This window comes from Amphiprion ocellaris, chromosome 10 (genome assembly GCF_022539595.1).
Source record: "Amphiprion ocellaris isolate individual 3 ecotype Okinawa chromosome 10, ASM2253959v1, whole genome shotgun sequence".
Classification (NCBI taxonomy): Eukaryota; Metazoa; Chordata; class Actinopteri; family Pomacentridae; genus Amphiprion; species Amphiprion ocellaris.
Window position 1 is genome coordinate 34486708 of NC_072775.1, and position 15740 is coordinate 34502447.

Consider the following 15740-nt stretch of genomic DNA (forward strand, 5'->3'; position numbering starts at 1 on the left):
CTGGGTGATTTTGATGATCCTCTGGTACAATATGGCCACACATCACAACAAAACTACTTCCTTCTTGTAAAACTACACATTTTTGATGTGGACATTATTTAGTTTTGGTCTTTTTGTGACAGTCAACCACTAAATTATAAACTGATTTGATAACATTGTGAACATTTCGCATCTTGTTGTTGTTTTTGTGTCATTTTCTGGACAAACTGTTCTAAAAAAATCCAAAATACAACATCTATGACTCAACCTTATAATAAACAACTAAAAGCCTCTGAATACCAGGAGTGAAATTAGACTGAAATACGGTTAAAGAAACACAACTAGCTTCATGTTGTACGTTTATTATGTCGTTCTCATGGAAACTTCATTAAGTTGTTTGTGTTTTTTACTTTCAGTGCCACAAAAACTACATCCCAGTGTGCGGCTCTAATGGAGACACCTACCAGAACGAGTGCTACCGGCGGCAGGCGTCCTGCAAACAGCAGCGCCTCATCTCCAGGGTGTCGGACGGACCGTGTTCAACCGGTGAGTCGTCGCCACGGCAACCTGGTTCATCAGAAAACTGAATCTTAACGCTTCGTTTGTTGATACCGAACGTCTGTGGCTGTTTAAAAGTTCCAGACGGAGGAAATAATTCAGCAGCTAATGGATGTTTTAAAACAGGAAGTTTGGATTCACATGAAGCCAGATTACAAAATAAACGCAGTCATGGAGGGAAACAGTTGTCAGGTAGTGTTTGAATGAACACTGTAGAAAGATTCACAGAAATCTGGTAGCAGGAGGTAAAAATATGTTAAAAAATAATCAAGTATGGTAATACTGAGGCATCTACAAAACATGAAAAGCCTGAAAATAACACAAAATATCTGCAAAATAATAGTATTTAAAATTTTCAACCTGACTGATTTTAGCCTCATTTTAAAAAAAATAGAAATATATATATATTACAGTTAATTATAAATTAACATTTCTGTGATTTCACAAATGTTTATTATTTACAAGTCTGGGAAAATCTGTGAAACATTAGTCTAAAATATTATTTTCAGTCCCTAATAGCATATTTTATCTTTCAAATAACTGATTCAACATTTTTTACAGTTAATTATAAATTAATACTTTGTTCTGTGATTTTACAAATATTATTTATCATTTAATTAAACTGGAAAAATCCTATGAAACATTATTTTAAAAATATTATTCAACATTTCTCAGTCCTCATGAACATAATTTTTCTTTCAAGTAACAGCAAATATCTACGAGCACAATTTTTAGTTAATAATTGTAAAAAAATACATATTTTTGTTGTGGACGCTTTTTACAGTTTCGGCTTTATTTCTTTTTCTTTTTTACAGTTAATTATAAATTAATATTTTCTTCTGTGATTTTACAAATATTGTTTGTCATTTAACAAAACTGTAAAATTCTGTGAAACTTTATTTAAAAATATTATTCACCATTTCTGTCCTTAATAACTTGTTTTTCTTTCAAATAGCAGCAAACCCTAACCCCTAACCCTCAACAATATCTATTTTTTACTGATTTAAATGCAGTAAAAGTTGGCCTATTTAAACAATAACAGTTAATTATAATTAATACTTGTTCTGTCATTTTACTAGTTATTTTCTGTAGCGTTTACCATTTTTTCCTTAATATGCATAATTCTTCCTTTGAGTAACAGCAAATATCTGTGAAATTACACTATTTTTGCTGTAAAAATTGTGTAATTTTATACTGATTTTTGATGTGGATTTTATTTACAGTTTAGTTTTTTACATTCAACATGAAAATTAATGCTATTTTCTGTGATTTTACTTCTGTACAGCTAAAATTTAACTAAACAGGTAAAATCGCTAAAAGGAGCAACAGTGAAGTTGTTGAGACGTGTCAGTTAACGCAGAAAATTTCAACCTCATGGTGACATTTTGAGATAAAATCTGAAGGATTCATTTTCCTCAGACTGTTTTTGTAAATCCAACATGTAGCTGGTGAAATATTTAAATCTAAACACACAAACATCACTGTTCACCGAGTTAAATTCACCAAAATGTAGTGAAACTTTAAAATTCTGAGCTGGAACGTTCTACTTCCTGTTTACGTCACACAAAGCATTCTGGGACACGTAGTGCCAAAACATTATGCAACAATAACAGGACGAAAATGCAAGAAAATGTGCTTTTTTTATTGTCGCTGGAGCTGAAAATGTCTTCTTTTATCCCTGAAACACTCAAACCTGATTATATACGGACATAAAAACATAAGAGACGGTTTATTTTATCTGAAAATAGAAACATATTCCAGAATAAACCTGCTAATGTCAGTATTTTTGAAGGCTTTCATGATTAAACTGTGTTATTTAAAGTATCTCAGAGGTAATAATTCAGGCTGTGGCTCCGTGTAATGCGCCTCTAAGTGGCTCTCTGCTGTTTTTAATCACGTCTGCAGCGTTTCACTTCACCGTCGCTTCACTTTTTAATTGACTGAACATCAAACGCTGAGAGCTCGTCCTCCATTTTCTTTTTTTCTGAGCGGCGTCATCAGTCAGATTGATTTCAGAGTCGCTTAAACAGCCGGGGATCAATTTTAATTAGGAGAGTCGTTAAAGTCCTCCTGGTCCTCAAGCCGCGGTCCGGGGCCCTTCAGAGGGCCTCTAGGAGCATCGCTGGGACTGAACAACCTCCGTCTGAGAACGTTCTGAGGATCACTGAGACTTCATCTCCTGTGTGTTTGCTGCACATTTAGAAGGTTAATCGCTGCTTTTCGAACAGCGACTGCCTCATTTTACGTGTTTTAAAAGCACAAAGCCTCACGATTCAGAAGCTTTAAACGTTTAAAGATACAAACGTAGCAGCAGGATCAGTTCTTCAGTTTGTAATACAACACAGCTACACAATCACCTTCCTGTATGCATAAACACTATTATTTTTCTTTTTTTAAAAGCTGTTTCACCATCTCCTTTTCATCTTGTTTTCAACTCGTCGCCATGGTAACCCGGAAAATGGAGGCGAAACTTCAGACATTAGCGGTGAAAGAGCCGGATTTTAACCCAAACCAGAACATTTGATTTATTTATGTATTTATTTGACAGAACAAGAGTCGAACACAGAGTGATTTTTTTTCTAAAAATTAAACCAGAACATGACTGAAAATGAAAGTAAACGACAAAGAAATAAGATGAAATAGCGTGAGATTAGATGAGATGAAATGAAATAAGAAGAGATATGATGAGATGACATGAAATAAACCCAGATAAGATGATACGATGAGATGAGACAAAATAAATTTATGAGATAAGATTAGATAAATTGAAATTACATAAGATAAAATGAGATGAGATGACATGAGATAACAAAAGAGATGAGATGAAATGTCATAAGATACCATAAGATGGGAGATAAGATGAGCTGAGCTAATCTGACATGAGATACAATGAGATACGATGAAATTACACAAAATAAAATTAGATGAGATAAGATGAAATGAGATAAAGTTAGATGAGACAAGATGAAATAAGATACAATTAGATGAGATAAAATGAGATAGGATAAGATGAGATGACATGAGATGAGCCTTTTTTAATCCCACAGTGGGGACATTTTCATTACTACAGCAGCAAAGATGCAAACATTCAAGGAATGTAGTAGAAATTTAAAAATAAACCAAAATATACATAAATACTACTCCTAGAAATAACATTATTGCACATATCAGTGCTGTTGCTCGGATTATTTGATGAATAGAAATATTCAGAGGGTATTAATGTTATACAGATTGTACATAAGAAGAAAGGAAATAAGGAAATAGCCCTTATTCTAGTCTATATAGAAAAATAATTATTGTTAAATTAATGGTCCATTCTCTGGCAGTAAAAATTTCCGGTTTTAATCTTGAGGTACTGTTGTTCAAACAGCTTCAAAGTGAGACAGAAATCTACTGAAAGTGGGTCAACCAGGAAACTGATCCGAGTTTGTTTAAATAAAAGCCTGTTAGCTGCGTCTTATAAACCACAGCTCACCTGCTTTATCGTCTCCGGAGCCTCAGGATATGATGGAATAACGTGGTCACGGCTCGCTGCCTTCACATTTACACCACAACAACCACTTTATTAGCAGATCTGCAGTAAACTAGCAGCAGTTCACGGTGTTTCTGTGACATTTAAAGGAGCTGCAGTGACTGAAGTGGTTAAGGATCAGGAACAACGTTTGTTGGGATTAAATGTTTTTAAATATGGCTTTTATTGTGTTAAATCAGACCAACGTCTTCCTCTAACCTGAACCAGGAGCTGCCAGAGTCCAAACAGCACCAGAAGTCTGTTTAAAATCAGTACAGAAAGCTGCTTCCTACTGATATGCTGAGTAACATGCAGTTAGTAAAATAGAGGCATTAACAGCATTTCTTAGGGATCTATTGTTGCTGATGAGGATCGCTGGTAATCCAGAAAATCCGATAGCAGATATTTTGAACCAACATGCATCAAATGTAATGTTTTATCAGCATGTGAAATCAGAAAACCTGACATCTTCATTAAGGCGACTTTAAGGGAATTTGTTGAATGGAAATGGGTGTCTTTAAATGATCTCCTCTGTTTACGAGATCGACTGACAAAAATGTTTCCAAAAGGACTTGAAATTCAATGAAATTGATTCAAATCCTTTTTTTTTCAAAATGGGTAAATAATTCTCAAAGATGACTTTATAAAATCTGACCAAGATGACTACAGTTTTCTAAGTAACTCAAAAAATCTTCAATGTGGTTTGAAATAGTTGTCCAAAATGACTTAAAATCTGAGAGAAATGACTCAATAATTGTCTAAAATGACTCAATACTTTTCCAGAGTGGCTAAAAAAAACCATCAAAATGGTTAAAAAACTTGTCCAAAATGACTTCAAATCTGGTTAAAGCAGCTCAAAAAATTTCCAAAGTGGCTCAGAATTCTGTAAAGCAGAAATAAGAGTGATTAAGTTAGAAATCGGAGGAAATGACTTAAAATTTGAGAAAATGACTCAAAACTTTTTCAAAGCGATTCAAACAAATTTCCAAAATGGTTTAAAAAATTGTCAAAAATGACTTAAAATCTGACTAAAATTACTATAAGTGTTTCCAAAGTGACTCAGAATTCTGTAAAGAAGAAATACAAGTGATCATATCAGGGCACTCTTCTCTGTTTATGAGATCGGTTGACAAAAATGTCTCTAAAGTGATTTGAAATTTGATGAAATGATTGAAAAATCTTTTAAAGGACTCAAAATTTTTCCAATGTGACTAAAATATATATTTTTTCAAAATGGTTAACGAATTGTCCAAAGTGACTAAAAAACTGAGAAAAATGACTCAACAATTGTCCAAAATGACTCAAAGTCTTTCCAAAGTGATTGAAAATTATCCAAAATGATTAAAGACTTTTCCAAGGTGACCCAAAAAATTTGAAAATGGTTTAAAAAGTTGCCAAAATAACCGAAAATGTTTCCAAAGTGTCTTGAAATTTGACCAAATGGCTTAAAATTCTCTAAAATGACTCAAAACTTTTCCAAAGCGACACAATTTTTTTTCTAAATGTTTTAAGGACTGTCCAAAATGACTTAAAATCTGAAAAAAATAACTTAATTGTTTAACATGACTAGAAAAATTCTCCAAAATAGTTGAAAAGGTTGTCCAGGATTTACTTAAAATTTGAGAAAAATGCTTCAGAAAGTTAGTCAAAAAAGAAATGACTTCAGATTCTTTAAAATGACTCAAAACTTCTCCAAGGTGACTCAGAGAATCTCCAAAATGGAAAAGAATTGTCCAAAATGACTTCAAATCTAACAAAAGTGACTCAACAATAGTCTAAAATGGCTCAAAATTTGATCAAAATGATTTTAAGTGTTTCCAAAGGACTTCAAATTGGACGAAATGACTTGAAATTGTCCAAAATGACTCAAAACTTTTCCAAAGCGACTCAAAAAAATCTTCAAAACGGTTAAAAAAAGTTGTCCAAGATGACTTAAAATCGGACAAAAATGACTAAGGAATTGTCTAAAATGGCTTAAAATCAGAATAAAATCACTCAAAGTTTCCAAAAGACTTGAAATTGGACTAAATGACTAAAAATTCTCGAAAAAGACTCAAAACTCTTCCAAAGTGACTCAGATTTTTTTTCATAATGGTTAATTGAGAAAAATGACTCAGCAATGATCTGAAATGACTCAAAACGTTTCCAAAGTGACTCGGAATCCTCCGAATTCTGTAGAATATAAACAGGAGTGATTAAATGAAATATCTCTTCTGTTTATGTGGGATGGACTGAGCCGCTAGCTGTTAGCTTAGCTTTAGCCACTGTCCTGGTTTGTGTTTCTGGTTCAGTTTTTTCTGCTTGAGAGACGTTTCTGAGAGCAGAGTGACTGATGCCAACTCCAGATCTGCTGGTTTTCTTCTAGTTAGTTCCTGAAGCAGCTTCTTCTCACATCATCTGTTTCTGTTCTGAGCTCCTTCAAAGCCCATCAGTAATCTGATTACTGCCCACAGAAACCTGATCACTCAAAGTTTTATGTGGTTTTAAGCCCCTTAAGAAGCCAAACAGATGGAGGCATCGGGACAGTAATTCCACCTTAAAAAGACAGAAAAGGATTCCAGTTTTCTCCTCAGAAGCAGATCTGAACCATCTGGTATCCAGTCAGAACAAACTAACCCTGAACTTCCTGTGTTTCCTCCAGATGTTGCAGCTGCTGCAGGGATTTTATTCCCATTAGTGAGTTCAGGCTGCTGTGATAAATGGAGCTGAAAGACTCGACACCAAACGGGAAACTATTTCTGTAAACACGAGTCCATCAGCAGCGTTTAACCCTCAGAGACCAACTGGTGCAATTAGCATCTAAATGTACGCCTTCGAAGTCTTTAACGCCGCAGATTTATGGTATATGGAAGGAAACTGAACAATTTTACCTTTGGTTCTGTAAAAAACGACAAATATTACCAGATTAAAAGACAAAACCTCTGCCTAGATTAGATATTTTGTGGTCTTTTTGTGTCTCTGAGGTTGTTTTGAGCCCCTTTGCCATTGTTTTGGGTCTCATTGTTGTTGCCTTGTGACATCTTGTGATCGGTTTGTGTCTCTTTGTGGTCGTTTTGGTTGAATTGTTGTTGTTTTGTGTGTCTTTATGACAGTTTTAGGTCTCGTCATGATAATTTTGTCTCTTTGTAGGGGATTTGTGTCTCTTTTTATTGAGTTTAAGTCTATTTTAGGCCATTTTGTGGATGGTTTTAGTCTCTTTACAGTCAATTTTGAGTCTCTTTAAGGTCATTTTGTGTCTCTTGGTGGTGTTTTCTGTCTGTTTGAGGTTATTTTGTGGAAGATTTGAGTCTTTTCACTGTCATTTTGTGTCTATTTCATGCTGTTTTGCATCTCTTTATAGTCATTTTGCGTCACTTTTATTCAGTTTGCGTCTCTAAGTAGTACTTTTGTCTCTTTGTTGACATTTTGTGTCTCTTTGTAGTTGTTTTGTGTTTATTTGTCGCCATTTTGTGGGCGGTTTTAGTCTCTTTACAGTCATTTTGTCTCTCTCAAGCTTTTTTTTTTCCAAGTTTTGCAGCTCTATGTAGTAATTTTGTGTTTCTTTAAGGTAATTTTGTGTGTAATTGCTGTTACTTGGTTAATGATTTGAGTCTTTTCACTGTCATTTTGCATCTCTTTCCAGCTGTTTTGCGTCTCTTTGTAGCTATTTTGTGCGGCGTTTTTTCAGTTTGCGTCTGTATGTAGTTATTTTGTGTCTCTTTGTTGTCATTTTGTGTTTATTGATAGTCTTTGTGAGTCTGTGTTTTTTTGTGTCTGTTTGTGGTTACTGTGTGGACAATTTGAGTCTTTTCATTGTCATTTTTTGTCTCTTTCAAACTGTTTTGCATCTCTTTGTAGTCGTTTTGCGTTGCTTTTTTTTGAGTTTTTGTGTCCAAGTAGTAGTTTTGTCTATTGACATTTTGAGTCTGTCTTCGTTCATTTTGTTTATTTGTGGTTATTTTGTGGATGGTTTAAGTCTCTTTTCAGTCATTTTGTCTCTTTCATGCTGTTTTGCATCTCTTTGTGGTCATTTTGTGTCTTTTTATTATCCTTTTGTGTCTTTTTGCAGCTGTTTTGCATCTCTGTGTAGTCATTTTATGACAGTTTGTGGTCATTTTGTGTCTCTTTATTATCCTTTTGTGTCTTTTTGCAGCTGTTTTGCATCTCTGTGTAGTCATTTTATGACAGTTTGTGGTCATTTTGTGTCTAGTATCAGCACCTCAGACAGTCTGAGCTCTGAACAGACTCGAGTGTTTCCTCCTTCTAATGGCTGAGATAACAGTGGAAGTAAAGGTGGTGAAACTACCCTGAGAACAGCCTCAGAGGGCTCATTGTGGTGAATATATCGCTGCTCTCTGTAGCATTAAGATTCCCTTCATTAAACCCAAGAGCTGCAAACAGTCTGAAAGGTGTCTGCAAACTTTTGGCCGCGTTCCGTTTCCCTAGAAGCCATAAATGTTGTGAGTAACGAGATGAAGCAGGTTTATTTCCTCTTGTTCCTCGCCTGGATGACCGGCAGCCTCTCAGGGTTTATATTCTCAGTAAGGCCTCGGCGTTGGAGGCGGCGCTCAGCTCCATCTGCGGGCAGCGGCCTGATTTCCCAGGAGGCTCGGCGCTCCGCTCTTATTGGCCGTTACACCAGGGATCCGGTGCTGCTGGTTGCCCTCCGCCAGAGATTTATGCCTCCTGTAATTGCAGCGTTTTGGAGGCAACGGTGCGAACATTCGGCTCGGTTTATTTCCCCCAGCGGCAGCAGAGGACGAGGAAACGCCGCCGCCTCCAGAGAGGATGCTGGGAGATCGTTGTCCGACCTCCCAGCATCCTCTCTGGAGGCGGCTGCTCGGTTTAAACCGCAGAGCCGAACCTCCACGGCAGCCTCGGGCCGCTTATTGCTCAGTAAAACTCTGCTCGTTGGCGTTTCGGCTTTACTGCCTCAGAGAGCAGATTTGACTCAGCTGGATTAGAAGGAGATGATGCCACTTTACAGACCTTTGAGACGCTCGGAACCTGAACTTTAACCGACCTCCAGAGGCTCCGATTTATCTGTTCGACGACTCAGATTTACCCCGTTTAGAAAGCAAAACTGAAACCATCTGATTTTAATTGTTTCTATAGACAGACATCAAGTTTACCGACGTTCTTTCATGTTAATAGATACAGAAATAGTCGACGGACAAACCAGCATCCACAAGAATTACAAATAATCCCACATTTCACACTTTATATCTGAATGCATTCAATGCTAACACGGTCAGAGTCCTTTCTAGAGGAGTTAAAGTAAAGACATCCAGTAGTGTCAATTCTCAGGTCCATAGAAGAAAACCCTTCTCAGGTTTGGACTTCTTGTACGAAGAGTTGGTTGAAGTTCATGAACATCTGCAGCTGATGGGAAACATTATCAAAACTCTTTACTTTTGTTTTGCAAAGCTCCTTATTAAATCCAAAATGTGCCCAAATGCTGCCATTTCTGTGGAAAAGCTGAAAGATACGACTTTAAACCATTTCTTGTTGAACCTTTGAGTGTGTTCCAACCTGTAGAACCTTTTAGGGCCATTTTCAAGTCAGGAAAAAAGCACTAAACCCTGAGAAGATCCTGATAAACTGCTTGTGGATCTCAGCATCAACAACATACAATTTGCCATATAGACTAAGATAACAAACATATGTGCATCCAGAACTGGAGTTACGTCCTGCAGCTACCATTTTTTGGTGTTTTGAACCATTTAAAGTTAGCGTTGAGGTAAAAACTGTCGGATCAACATCAGAATGGAAACAGGAAGGCTGGTTTGGGGTTCATCCTGTAGGTCCACTTCCTGCAGTGAATCGTCGCCTGATATCCAAAGATGCACTGACATCACGGTTTAGTTTCATCAGCACAGACCTAGTAACCTGCAGAAAAGTACCATGTTCACAAACTGAAATATTCTTTTCTTATAATGAGTAAAAAAATCATTAATACCAAATAAGGTCTGCATTTTCTTTCACATCTTTGATAAAATGAATTTCTTCATTAGCTAGTGTTAAAACAAAAATCAGATTATTGGCTTTTGTGAATTAATTGGGAATTATAAAACATATCGATGATTTTTTTTTTACTCGCGTTTAGAGTTTGTCTCTTCTCAGTGAGTTTTTGAATGTAGTCCGAGGTGTTGTGGAAGTCGTTGCTTTGGTGCATCAACTGGTAAATTTCTAGCTCATCTCATCAGGTCAGAGTGAGGTTTGAACATCACCAGAACGAACCAGATAACTTTACTTCCACTAAGACTTTACCTGAAGGTGCCACTAAGAGGTTAAAGTTTATGATTTTTACTGAAATATCTTGATAACTGTTGGATGGATTCTCTTCATGATATTCCCACCAAAATTGCTCCACTTTTTTCTCACACTTTGTTTTTTTGAGTCCTGGTTCTCGCAGACAGAACTTTTCTTCTGAACTGAAACACGTTTAAAGTTACTGCAACCAAACTAATTTCCTTCCTCCATTCTCAGCCTTTGACAACGTTGTGAAAAGATGCTTCCTTATTTGGCTGTTTTTCTTTCTGAAAGACCTTTCAGAGAAGTTTTTTTGTGCCGGTCTGTGAGCTGAACAGAACCCTGAACCTGGCATCGAGCTACATGGAGCCTTTGTGTTTGCTTTGAAGAGTTTTTTTTGTGTTTCGTTGTTGTAAATGTTCACACCTGCATCCATTCAGGCCGATTTCTGCTCCGAGTTGAACAAACTCTGCAGTCTGAGGCTCCAGTAACAGTAATTTTATGTTTAAATGTTCAAGGTAAAACAGAAACGACGACGCTGCTGCCGGTGTTTTTCCTCATTTTGACTGAAGGTTGTTCTGTCAGTTTTCTGTTCCGGAGTTGAAGCAGTTTTTAGATTCACAAACTCTGTGAAGTTTTATCGATCAGAAAGAGTTTCTGTTTAACATCTACAGTTCCAGCTTCTTTTTTTCAGCTCGGTCTCATTCATAGACTGAATTCAAACCTCCTGAGCCTTTTAGTTTTCATATTTTTCACCTTTTTCTTCGTTCCTGTCTGCCTGCCTGGTTTACTGCTTTTTCTAGACTGATAAAATTCGAACCAAAAAGCAAAATGTAGATGCTGGCATCCACCCAGCTCATGACCTTCCTACCTGTACCTGTTTTATTTCCCTGTTAATTACCTACATAACCCTGTCCATTTCCCTTCATAATTTCCTGCCTATACCCGTCTTCTTTCCTGATTACTTTCTTATCTATACTTAATGTTTTCCTTATTTCTTTCCTATCTATATCAGTATTTTTCCTTTATGTTTTAATATTATATCTGCTTTCTCTTATTATTACTTTCCTGTTATCCTGAATGCTTTCTTACCTGTAACCGCCTTCTTTCCTTTTTGCTTTCATACGTCTACCTTCATTCCTTTTTTCCTTATAGTTTTCCAAGGTAATACCTACCCTCTTTTCTTAATAAGCATCTGTACCTACATCCTTTGCTTAACCTTCCCTGCCTCCATCGACTTTCTTTACTTCTTCTTTACTTTACCTGTACCTGTCATCTTTAATTATTACTTTATACCTATCTGTATCAACCACATTTCCTTGTAAAAGTTCCTGTCTATACCTACCTTCTGTCCTCGTCACTTTTCTACCTTCTTTCTTTAATGCTTTCTTACCCATGCCTTCCTTCTTTCCTCAATACTCTCCTATTATTTGCTTAATCTTTCCTACCTATTCCCTTCTTCTTTCCCTTTTTCCTTCCTATCTTTATTTACCTTTTCTCTTTAACCCTTTACGTCCTGTACCTACCTTCTTTCCATATTACTCATCTATACCTACGTTATTTCCAACCTTTTTCTAGTTTCCTTATTATCTTCCTACCTATATCTGCCTTCTTTCATTATAACTTTTCTTCCTTCTTTCCTGACAGCTTCCCTACCTTTACCTGCCATCTCTCCTTAATACTTTCCTACCTATACCTACCTTTTTCCTCATTACTCCTATTATTTGCTTTATCTTTCCTATCCGTTCCCTCTGTCTTTCGTTATTACGTTCATATCTATGTCTGCTTTCTATACCTCCCATCTTTTATTATTGTTTGCTTCCTATCCACTCTTTCCTTCATCTATTTTTGCTTTTCCTCTTGCTTTTCTATCTATACTTGCCCTCCCTTCTTTACACCTTCATACCTATTCGTCTTTGTACTTTCCAACCTTCTTTCCTCATTACCCTTCCTACCTTTACCTGCTGTCATTTGCTAATAATTTCTGACCTTCTTTCTCACCTATACCTACGTTTTATTTCTTAATCTTTCCTACAAAGACCAAGATCTCGATGACTATCCTATCTATACCTGCCCTCCCTTCTTTATACTTTCATACCTATTCTATAAGTGCTTCTCTACCTTCTTTCCTCATTACCTTTCCCACCTAAACCTGCCTTTATTTCTTAATACTTTAGTACCTATACCAGCTTTTTCCTCATTGTTTTCCTACCTACACCTAACTTCTTTCCTTATTGTTTACTGATATTATTTTTCTGCTTATAGTTTCCTTATTTCCCACCTATATCTAGAATCTTTTCCCTTTTACTATCCTATCTGTACCTTCCTACATAGTCTTCTTAGTACTTTTCTACCTTCTTTACTCATTACCTTTCCCACCTATACCTGCCTTTATATCTTAATACTTCCTTATCTTTTCCCCTTCACCTATTCTTACCTTCTTTCTTTAAACTTTCCCATTTCTACATTTCTTGATTTCTTGATTCATTACCTCCCTACCTACACCTGCCTTCTTTTGTTGTTACTCTTCTTCTTTCTTTTCTCAGTTCTTTCCTCCCTTTTCCTTCCTTCTTTCCTTCCTTTACCTGCCATCTTTCCTTAATGCTGTCCTACTTAGACCAACCTTGTGTCCTTTTTACTTTCTGTCCTATACCTGCCATCTTTTCTTATTGTCTGCGTCCTTTACCTACCTTCTTTTCTTAATCTTTCCAACCTATTATACTTTTTATCTACCTATACCTTCCTTCGTCCCTACCCACACCTAGAATTATTTCCCTTTTACTATCCTATCTATACCTGCCATCTTTCCTTTATACTTTCATACCTATTCTTCTTAAAACTTCCCTCCCTTCTTTCCACATTGCCTTCCCCACCAATACCTACCTTTATGTCTCAATACTTTCTTACTTTCCTACTTATCTATTCCGAGGATCTTTCTTATTACTATCCTAACTAATGCTGCTATCTTTCCTTCATACTTTCCTGACTATGCAAACCTTTATTCCTTAATCATTTCTATTTATTTCTACTTTCCTTATTACTTTTCTACCTCAATGCCTTATTTCCTCCTTATACCAAGATCGTTGTACCTGGCCCAACTATACTTGCCATCTTAATACTTTCATACCCATATCTACCTTCATCTTACCTTCTTTCGTCATTACCTTCTGTCTATACCTGCCTACTTTTCTTGAGATTTTCCTACTTATTCTTGCCTTTATCCTTATTATTTTCCGACCTGTTTACCGACATTCTTTGCTTTGTTTTTCCTCCCTATGCCGGCCTGCTTTCCTTAATATTTTCCTGCCTTATTTTGTTAAGATTGGTCTATGGAAACACATGACATCAACTCTTTTCCAATGCAACCATGTCTACATCAAGACTCAGTGGGCAGAAGTCCAGATAACGTCTAGTTAATTAAAACTGTTCGTTCATGTGCGACTCCATCGCTTGCAGATTCCGGGGAAAGGACCGAAACTCTTTTCACCCCAACATTAAATGATTTTCTCATCAGCAAACGAACATTATCCACACTCAGGAAGACTTTTTATCTTTAAGGACGTTAGCGCAGAGTTCCACCTGCAGTTGGAAACCAAACTCTTAGCGTTTAGTCAATAAGACGCCGACAGGACCATTAATACTGGCGCTCACTCCCTGACCGTTTCTGCCTCCTTTTCCGTGAAAAACAATCCCATCATGACTTTGTAAAGAAGTGTGGCAGCTAAAGGTGAAATTTAATTGAACAAAACAGCCGGTGTCCATTTCTTAATGCAGCAGCGTCGTGCCAGGAACTCCAAACACAGCGTCCATTTCTTAATTCAAGGTTGCCACGCCAAGTTTCATACTGTCAATCCATTTCCTGATGGAGTCGCAGATCGGAGCCAAAAGGCGGCACGACGACAAACTGTTTTATTAAGACCAACTGCAATACAGGAATGTGTGTCCATATGTAGTTACATATATATGCATCGAAATATCACAAGTCTGGGGCGTTTGTACACATTTTAAATGATAAATGAATCAAAGCTGTAGTTATATTTTAGGAACAGCACTTTTTTCAGGTTTTTTGTTGCTTTTTATGACCAGGCTGTTTAAAGAAAGTGAATATACAGAAAAATGAACCATAAAATACCAAGAGATGAGGCCCAGTGGATAAATTTGACACATGAGGGTATGCTAATCGTGGTCGTTAGCATGAGCCACCTCATCTGAGTCATTCTGCTGAGTAGTTCTTTTGGGGAGTTTTGAAAGGATCTTGACACTCTGAACTTCACAGAAACCCTGATTTCCATTGATATCCCCTGTACCAAGTCTGAAGCAGCTGCCGTCTGTTTTTCACAGCTAGATTGTGAAAGTAGTTCACTGTCCGTGGAGTCATTTCAGCAAGACGACTACTGCAGCCATGATTAGTGGTACTATGACTCCTTCTACACCTGATTAGTGGTACTATGACTCCTTCTGTACCTCCTGATTAGTGGTACTATGACTCCTTCTACACCTGATTAGTGGTACTATGACTCCTTCTATACCTCCTGATTAGTGGTACTATGACTCCTTCTACACCTGATTAGTGGTACTATGACTCCTTCTGTACCTCCTGATTAGTGGTACTATGACTCCTTCTATACCTCCTGATTAGTGGTACTATGACTCCTTCTACACCTGATTAGTGGTACTATGACTCCTTCTATACCTCCTGATTAGTGGTACTATGACTCCTTCTGTACCTCCTGATTAGTGGTGCTATGACTCCTTCTATACCTCCTGATTAGTGGTACTATGACTCCTTCTGTACCTCCTGATTAGTGGTACTATGACTCCTTCTGTACCTCCTGATTAGTGGTGCTATGACTCCTTCTATACCTCCTGATTAGTGGTACTATGACTCCTTCTATACCTCCTGATTAGTGGTACTATGACTCCTTCCATACCTCCTGATTACTGCTGACACTGTGTTTCACTGGCTTTTTGTTGATCTTCCGGGGTCCTTTTCTATCTTTGTGAAGCCTCACAGTCAGATTCTTCAGTTTCTCTGTTTATTTCTTGTTCATGTGGAGCCATGCACTGGAAAAAATGCTCCTCTCAAAACAAGAAAAAAAAACTTATTTCAAGGAACTTTTATCTTGAAATAAGTGAAAAAATCTGTCAACAGAACAAGTGAAAAATGTCTTGGTAAGATTTCTTGAAATAAGATATGATATTTAGAATATTGAGATCTCAAAATTAGCTGGGAAAACTTATTTTAAGCTCTATTTTACCAGGATTGTCAAGCTTAAGTGTCTTAAAATAAGCCAGATATGCTAAAAAGAAAAAAAAAAAAAAATTAGCAGTTTTTCACTCAAAAATAGATTTTTGCTTTCATGTAACCTCCTAATTTGAGATGTATTAACCCTCCTGTTGTCCTCAATTATGGGCACCAAAAAATAGTTTCCTTGTCGGAAAAAAATTCAAAAGATCAGTA

At 36.7% G+C, this 15740-nt stretch overlaps 1 protein-coding gene across 1 annotated transcript in view; it reads left to right on the forward strand.

Moving 5' to 3' along the window:
* The window catches only part of tmeff1a (transmembrane protein with EGF-like and two follistatin-like domains 1a), a 77564-nt gene that overhangs the window by 31408 nt on the left and 30416 nt on the right, over positions 1–15740 (forward strand). Inside the window, exon 3 of the mRNA XM_055014477.1 lies at positions 396–525. Coding sequence (XP_054870452.1) covers positions 396–525 — 130 coding nt within the window. The remainder of the gene's footprint in view (positions 1–395; positions 526–15740) is intronic.